At 41.7% G+C, this 9,211-nt stretch overlaps 1 protein-coding gene across 1 annotated transcript in view; it reads right to left on the reverse strand.

Moving 5' to 3' along the window:
- Window positions 1–6,155: 6,155 nt before the first annotated feature.
- ofcc1 (orofacial cleft 1 candidate 1) overlaps window positions 6,156–9,211 on the reverse strand; it is a 76,957-nt gene continuing 73,901 nt past the window's right edge. The window contains exons 23-24 of the mRNA XM_005722433.1: window positions 6,455–6,587; window positions 6,156–6,259 (exon numbers count right to left, since the gene is read on the reverse strand). Of these exons, the coding sequence (XP_005722490.1) occupies window positions 6,186–6,259; window positions 6,455–6,587 (207 nt within the window). The 3' untranslated portion in view covers window positions 6,156–6,185. The remainder of the gene's footprint in view (window positions 6,260–6,454; window positions 6,588–9,211) is intronic.

The following is a 9,211-nucleotide window of genomic DNA, read 5'->3' on the forward strand; positions in this document are numbered from 1 at the left end:
CCCCCCCCCCCCTTCCTGAATCAAAGGGATGCCAAGGACCGAGACAGTCATATAGAAGGAGTGATGGCTGGGCAGTGAAATGAGCGGATAAGAGCTGATAGATGGACGAGGAAGGGGATTGATGGCATTCAGGTGCGGAGAGGTGAAGGAGGGAAGGAAAATGATAGATGAGCAATGGGTGCTGGGGTGGAGGGTTGAAGAGGGTGTGTGTGTTGGGGAAAGATGAAAAGATGGCAAGCCTCAACGCCAGGTCAGTCTGTATTGATTAATGTGTACATAATAAAGAAAGTGAGACACCTGGGTGAGGCCACGGTTCACTCGGTGTCTGCTTTAACAAGAAGTGTACTGTATGAGCGCGCGTTTAAGATCTGAGACCGCTAAATATGCCGATGCCTGCATTTTACTCCCAGAAATGCCAAAGGGTGTCTACAGAAATGAATAAATGAACGAGTACAGTATCTGTGCGTGTGCACCTGGGCATGCGTCTTTTTGTGCGGCGCATTTAGCTGTGTGCGTGTGTGTGTTCGTGCATGCTGCAGGCTGCATTCCCTATGCGCTGTGCATGAAAACACTTCACACACATGCACACACGCATACAACAAGGGCCTGCTCATGGAAAAATCAATTTGATGGTGATAGAAATATGCTTGAATTTGATAGATTGATCTGAGCTCCACAGAGAATCTGTCCGAAGCCAAATAATGGTTAGGAGCCAGTGACCTCGAGATCTCTGCAGAAAACAATAATTATGACCACACTGTATATGCCTGGAATAAGCATAAAGGCGTGAAAGATGAACACTAATGTTACAAATATTGTGTTTCAGCATAAAACAAAAACCTGGAACTTTCAACAATAATTGCATTCACACTGTCAACACTTCTGTTTTCTTCTCAAATATGTGTCTTCTGGTGCACATCATTTACCCTAGTTAACTATTTCCTGGCCACCTAATGATTCCCCCTACACTTGGTCACTTAAAGACAACAAACCCTGGTTACTGTAGTAAACTCAGAGTGCTGTGAGTACTTTTCGAATGCATAAATTCGTAGGCGGACGTCAATAGATTATACAAATATTGCCTAAAGTAAAATGTTTTACAGAGGTATCAATAATGAACACACATGAAACAAATAAAACACAAAAACCACACAAAAGCCTGAACAGATGAGTTTTAAGCTCCTATAGAGTCAGGGGTGAGAAGAATGGATGGTAAGCCGGTTTGGACTGTACAGTATCCTCAGTTTTTAGACGGGTAAGTGCAATCACAAGAATGGCTCTGAGCATAAATAAAGATATAAAAAGAATTAAGAAACAAAACAAAATAAAAGACAAATATTATTTTATAGATTAAACTAAACTGAAAAAATAAATGTCACAAAACCCAGATTCAAATGCATCATGTTCAGCATGCAGACATTTATGGTAATGCCTGTGTCCAACTTCTTCTTGGCAAATGCATTAACTGAGGCGAGTAAGACAGACTGATGGTGTGAAGCCAAAGCGTGCTGGAGGTCCTGTGGGTAGCACAGAACTAACTGGTCCAGCCCTATTGTCAGGAACAGCCTAATGAAAATAAAGTTTCTCAAATATATTCTGCCATTTTTTTTTCCAATTATGTTACAGGAGCCAAAGGTTTTCCATATGAAAAACATTTCCAGGCTCAGACTGAGTCCTTTAAGTGTTTTGGTGGAGAATATGATATTAAATTGCCCAAGTCTAATTTTTTAAGTAGCTGTTCATAATTGCAAATGAAAAAATATGCTAACATGTGACCTGGTCTTTTTCTCTCAAGGCTGGATCGGCCAACAGAAAAATCTTAATATTACCTACCAAGCCTAACATCAGCACAGCCACTTTTTGAGTGATGAGTCTCCTACAGGAACCAACAGCTGTATGTGCAAATCATGCATATAAATCAATTACCGGGGCCCTATGTACTTTAAATGCACCCATTAATTAAGCAATGTCAGACACAATGAACCGTGAAGTTCATTACATTTTTAGCATTCAAACCCAGGATTATTTGAAGAGTGCATGAGAGAGAGGGAGACGGGTTTACCTAATGATTAGCCCCATAGCTCAATGTCGGGCAGACGCCAGCGGAAATTTCAGGAAAGCTGTTGCAAGAGGAGACAGAACAGCAGTGAGCTGTCTCAGCAATCTACAAAACATGAAAGGGTTGATCAAAAGGAAGCCGGGAACAACAACAACAACAACTATGAGCTGTGCCCACTTTTTAAACTTTCGGCTCCAAAGAGCTTGATGCAACCGCTTAAACAACAATAGATCATCCAGTAGACGGTCAAGCTGCTGGATTGGAAAGCTGGATTGGAAAGAGACATACTTTACAGCCTCTTTTCCATTTTCTGAAGCTGTGCAAGCATCGCTCTGCACAAATGAAACACGCGACATACAGCAGCAGTCACTTTAGAAAGTATTCATATACCTTAACTTTTGTTTTTAAAGAGTAAAACTGATATTTTTACTTACAGGTGCACCCAAGAAACTATAATGATGCTAAAAAATGATTCAAATCAAACCCAAAATCTCTTAGTTTCCACACTTAGAAGCCCATTTGGTAACAAACACAGTCCTGCTGAGGTGATAGTGTAACGTATCAGCCAGATGATAATCACCAGATCTGGTCTCGGGAGTTCTGACCAAAATTTCTGACTGATCAAATATGCTGTCAGGTTTATTCACATGTGGTTTGGCAAACTACATGCAGACATATCAGGATAATTTATACACACACAGTAAATCATGCAATTGTGTTAAACTGAAGTACTTCATAGAAGCAGCAGAGTTGTCTTAATCGGGAAATTGAACAACACAAGGTTTCCTTTTAGGTTTCCTTATAGCTACGGAGACATCCAGGTGTCGTGTACCTGTAGCGTTTGTGAGTGCCTTGCGTGCATTTGTGTGTTTTTTGTGAACTGTGTTGCCAGGCTGTAGTTTGGTTCAAGTTGCTATGAGATGACAGCAGAAATGGTGGTAGTGGTGGTGGTGGTGGTGAGGGTGGGGGGGGAGCTCATAGAGAAGAATCTGGGCCCAGCTGCCTGGCATTAAGCAATGACCTCTGCATAATGAAAGATGGCAACAACATTTCCCACTCATTACAAGGTTCCACACTGTGACAAGATTTGCATATTCATATATTTTTCCCTTCACCACCCCACCTCCCTCCCCCCTTTCTTTTTTTTTTCCTTTCCCCCCACTGCAAATTATTTTTCCTGTGAGCAGGACATCTGCCTCCCCGACACTGCTCTGGAAGAGGAAAAATAAATAAATATGTGTGTGTAGAGAGGCACATGATCTATCCAGATGCCACAGAAATATGGCACGATGTTGACATCGTCACATACCCCGACCGTGTGGATTTTCCACAGCTTAAGCACCAGGGAATCCTTTTCGGGGTCAGCGGAGAAGAATACAGCCTGAGCATAAAAACCTGACAGAGGTCTGGAGTGTATATCTGTTTTGCATAATATTGTTCTTCCACAGTGGCACGAATGCTGCCATCGCACTGGTGTTGAGGTTTTACGGAGACCCTACTAAATTCATTTGACAAGAGGATCAGCAGACTTGCTGCTAAAGCTAGATCGCTATGCCTTGTATCTGATTTGGCACAATCTAAAGCAGAGGGATGCTTTCTTTAAAAATAACACATGAAATAATAGATAAACTAACATAGCACACCCTTCTGACTCTAATGGTGCACACTCTATAAAAAAGTTTTGGATTTTAAGAAGTGTGTGCCAAGCAGTGCAGAGAAATACAAGATTTGGATTAACACTCGATCACTCTCTATGGTCTCAGACCTTCTTAAGGTCCCAAAGCAACAAGCTCTTCCACTCTTTACAAGACATAATACAATTTCAATATCAAACAAAGCGATGCCATAAATGGGGTTGTGCAAATAGAGAATCCAGGCGTGTATGCCAAAGACTAAAGGTAGAAAATTCCTCATCAAAAGAAATGCTCGGTTGCCTTAAAAACAGGTTTGAAAAGAAGAAAAAAAAGTAGGAATTTGAATCCCTTTTATTTAGTTGAGCAACTTTAATTCAAATGAATCAGGCTGAGCTGCACCCGCCAACCCTGCCCGAAGAGTTGCCGATCTCAACGTGCAGCATAACGATCACGGCAGCACTTCTGAATACAAACTGTTTTATGTGAATACCTCAAGCTGAGGGCTACATAAATATAGAATTAGACAAAGTGTTATTTTTTCTTTTTATGTTTTATTTTTCCCCCTCTGTTCTCACTCTCCAGCAACATCCCCAGGTTGGGTTGGCTGCAAGCAGATGCAGGCACTTACTTCAAAAAAAGTTGCTGCTCCCTTATGATAGCACTGCAAAAAGGTTTTCTTTTAACTTAAATCAGCAAATGTGTGTAGCAGAGACCTAGCGGCGTGTTTCTCTCCCCTCAGAAATAATTGCTCCCAGGGATCAATTTGAAATTTAAATCGCTGTGAAACGGTGTTTGTCATTAGCAATCAAATATTTGAACCGCTGAAATACCTTTGCCCCCTCCGTTTCTGCACCCTCTGCCCCTAGTTGGGAAAAGAAAATACTGCACGGGGCTTTGTTTTGATGATTGCGAACAGAAAAAGGTGATGGAGCTCCCAGAGAACATCACACGAAAGAGAAAGGAGGACAAAGAAGAGCCATTCATCAAATTTTCTCTATTTATATATGAAAAAAGAGAATAACGTGCCGAAGCAAACGAGAAAACAGGTGAAATATGTCCATCATTTAGCTGCGATGACCTCAGACCAAGGTCATGTCACATATATACTATAGAACAAAGTAAGACAGAGGACACTGAGTAGGTCCGTGAAATGACGCAGGCAGCAAGGTAAGAAAATTAGAGAAAGAGCTTCCTGTCATCTCTGAAAAACACCGTCTCTGTTTAATGTTCATTTCAGGGCTGATTGAATTGGTGGGTGTAGCACTGTCACCGTTAATGGAGCGATCTCTAATTAGCTCTGTAGGTTCTGGCTAGTGTCAAAGGCAGACAGAAGGGCAAGGTGCAACACTACTCTGACACATCCTGCGAGTGCTGGAGGTACACTGTGATAAACAAATAGCTGACATTTGCATAAATTACAGATAACCTATCAACAAGTATGCCGATGTCTTCTAACTTCATTTTCTGTATTAAAAATGGACTTATGAGCCTTAAAGTGCTTTCATTATTCTCCCTCTTTTATAGGGATGGAGAGGACTCTTGTATGTGTGTGTGTGTCCATACGCACTGTGCATAGGGGCAGGGCTGTGATGGTTTAAACATGGAGGTGAGGAGCAACTTCAAGGCAAAAGTAAGGTGTGTTCGCGATAATGATGGGCCGCAAACGGGCGCTATCGCCATTCAGCAAGACCCAGAAGTTGATCTATAATGGCTGCCCATAAAGGAGAATCATCATCAATGAAAATGACAGGTTATTAAGATCCGATTTTAGGGGGGTGGCAGGGGGTGCTATGGCTTTAGTATGATAGGTTAGCTATCTATAAAACCTTTAAAGCCTGGCCCTCAATGACAGCAGTCCCGATCCTCATCTCCCTCCACCCTGTGCAGAGACACATGCTAATAAGCTCACAACCTTTAATTAAGCAATATGTGTAAGTAGGCGGCCATTACAGTCTGATTTGTGAGCCACTTCATTACACTAAGCACCGGCTAGCAGACACATATTCAATACAAATCAAGCTGGCCTGAATATTATCCTGCTTAATGTGGGGCCAATATTGATATTTTATCACTCGTGTTCTGATTAGTGACTTTAAGAATCTTCATATTTCATTGTGTTGAGGCAGTCCCCAGCACTTAACAACCTGTATCCATTAGAAGTGGTGGTGAAGTATTTATTTGCTTTATTAGGTCACAGATGGCTTATCAGTTCACATACACCATTTATGTTTACTTGCACAGGGTCTCAAGAGTGAAAAGTACAGTGCATTTCTCACTGTGATTCTTTGAAGTACTACACAATACACAGAACAGGGGGATGTTTTTTGTAACTACTAAAAAACAAACAGGTGATGAGAGCTGTTGTCAGACTAATAAACGCTGATTTTAACACAAAGAGCAGGAAAAGTAAAATTCAGAATGCATAACTTCTGCAGTGCATTGCTAAATGATCAATAAGAGGACTCAGTGTTTATTCTCTCTTCCATCTGGTGTCATTGATTGAGGTCTTGTAGTGCAAAACTGGAGTCACACCTGTTTCCTCCTATTGGCTCAACACGATGGGACCCTAAGGGCAATGAAACGACTGATAAAACTGTGTCAATAACAGGTAGGTTTGCACAAGCAAGAGAGTCAAACGTGTGTGAGGTGAGGTGACTGGGACGACTGAATGTGCTGTAGTTGTGTGCTCTCAGTGTGACAAGCTAACTGTGAAAAACATATTTTTGTTACAGTGATAGAAATAACAGAGAGAGACACTCACGCCAGAATCGTTTCTTTCGTTTCCGTAGCTGGAGAGCGTCGCCTCCTTTGTCCTCCCTCTGTTTGTCAGAGCTCTGAGCCGGGCAGGGCACCGTGCTGGATGCGTTGTCGAGGCCTTCTATGTCACCCATCACCTTCAGAAAAAGAAAAAAAAACCCACCCAAAGCATGCTTAAATCAGCCAGGTAGCATAAACGAGAAAAGGTGACAAAAAATAAATGAACAGCACAACAATGATAAACCCGACTGTTTCAGGAGCCCCCGCGGCCTGTAAACGTATCAAGCGTCACAAAGTGCAGGTTGAACTTGGATGACAGTGACTGAGATTGGCAGAAGAACTGCGATTTTCCTCGAGGCCTACGAATAGTGTTGTCATGCACAGTCTCTTCCTCTGTCCCCGTGCTTAGAGTGAAGTTGGAGGAGAAGCAGAAATGGAGACTTTATATGACACACTACCTCTCGTCCCAGAGGGGAAACGGCTCTCACAACTCTGGGTTGGCCTACTTATATACAGTGATAGGAAATATAACTTAAATCTCACTGGTATAAGCAATTACAGAATGATGAACCACACATTTGTCAAAAAAAAAAAGACATATAAAAGAAGAGAATAATGTTTATCAGGTTGTGCTATACATCAAGTGGTCAGGCTGAAAATGCAGGCTGGCACAAAAGCACCCAATACATGAAACCAGTCTATATATTCAAAGTTTCGTTTTGCAAGTGTTGACAAAAAAATGTTTTCTTTTCTATTATTAATTTCATTTTAGCTCATTTTATTTTTTTATTTTTTCTAAAATTAGTATAAACTTGCTAGACAATTGCCTGTGGTGTACTTCAGGGAAGTCCTCCTATTAAACAGATATGACTGCCAGGGAGGCATTAATCTCCTCATGCAACATATAGTACATAGCCAAGGACATTCCCCTCCCTAATTCTTTTCCTCTGCCTCTCGTAGACACACATGAAACGACATCACACACACGCACGCACACAGAGAGCGCGCTCACTTCCTGTAAAAATCAAATTCATATTTCTGAGGGCTGCCGATGACCTCACGGCAAATGAAGCGCAGGTCTTCAGCTCCACAGCGGCAATCAAACATGCAGCAGAGTAATTACAAAAGAGGGGTAGGAGGGAGAATTGATGTGGTTTGTCAATTAATGTTGCTGCAAGGTGTTTTTTCAAAAGGTTAACTTCTTCATATTGTCTGCATGTTAAATTAGGTCAATATTGGTCCGGTGAAGAGTCGTCGTGTGCAGAAGGACAGTGGACTGAGCTGTGGGAAGGAAAACGCACACACACACACACATGCACACACACACAAACAGCTCTGTTAATGAGAGATGGTATATAATGATTATTATGAAACCTCTTCCCAGCTTTGCATTGCTCTGCATCATTATTATCATATTTGTTTGCTTTGTCACTGTACTTGTAAAACTCCATAAGTCCAGCTGGGAAGGTAAACTAATAAATGTTATGGAGTTGAAACCGTATGTGTCTAAACTGCATAGCTTTGGTTTCTACAAACAGTTAAGTGCATTCCCAGAACAGGGAGAGAGAGAGAGGGGAGGAAAAAAAAAAGCACAGCTGAAATTGCAGAAAAAAAAGTGTTTTTATTTATACAAGTCGCTGGAGATGCTCATCATCAGCGTTTTTTCCGAGCCATAAATAATTTGCAGAGAGAGGTAATATTCAAGCTGGCAGAGCCTTAGTTGTGCATCTTTAATGGAAGTTTTACAGAAGCTGAGCCAGTTCTTGCATATGCTGCTGCCTCCCATATGGAGGAAAGGAGACAAAAGGAGCACAGTTGGCTTGTCCTATCTTTTTATAAGTCCATCGACACTTAAATGTTAGCCCCGGAGAAAAAACGACACAGGGGGACATAAACCCACTGTGGTTTTAGGAGGGAAGATAATGACTTTGCCTGCATTAATTTCTTCATCAGCCATCTTGTTTCTCCAGACAGAGTGGTTATGAGTCCTTCTCTGAAGGTCCTAGGTTATATAGATGCATTTCCCTGCATAATTTTGGCCCTAACAGTTGTTGTCAGCAGTGCGTTTTGTGAGTCGGCAGCTGTGGAACATCTGTTTATAGGTAATGAGTGTTTGAAAAGCTACACCTCACTTTACCTTTAATGTCTTTTATTGGAGCACACTGATGGGAACGTAGCTTTAACTTTTTCTATTGTTGTGATTCAGCGAGAAGATTCCTTCAACATGGTCCATATTACAGACACCTGCCTTGGGCAACAAACTGAACGAGAGCATATGATGGATCATTAATATTAACTTTCTTTAAACAGAATTCAATATGCAAGTCAATAAAGACTTGAGCATCCGTTAATTTTTACGACGCACCCACGATTTCAGCTTTCCTCCGTTTGGTCCTACGTGTCACCGAGGACGGAAACAGAGGAAAGAAAAGAACGGAGCTGTTTCAACAGTAGCTGAATAAACAACAGAAATAGGTTAGTTTCTCGTGACTCTCGCTCAGAAGTTCATTTTACAGCAAATCAAACAGTACACACCTAACTGTTTTGCTCCTTCCAAACGGTGTCTTACAGTGTCTATAGCTCAGGGCACTTCTTCTGGGACTTGCTTTTTAAAATGTGCATTTAGGCAAATCTTGAGTGTATATGTGTTGCGTTATGCAAAGCTACAGGCCCCTCGAGCTGTGGTCATGTTAGGCTAAGGGCGGAACAAGTCCTCCAGGGCACCGATGTCCAGGACGCTGCCTGAAAAAACAAAGGTTTT

Source organism: Pundamilia nyererei, unplaced genomic scaffold (assembly GCF_000239375.1).
Source record: "Pundamilia nyererei isolate P.nyererei 1_Seehausen unplaced genomic scaffold, PunNye1.0 scaffold00007, whole genome shotgun sequence".
NCBI classification, from domain to species: domain Eukaryota; kingdom Metazoa; phylum Chordata; class Actinopteri; order Cichliformes; family Cichlidae; genus Pundamilia; species Pundamilia nyererei.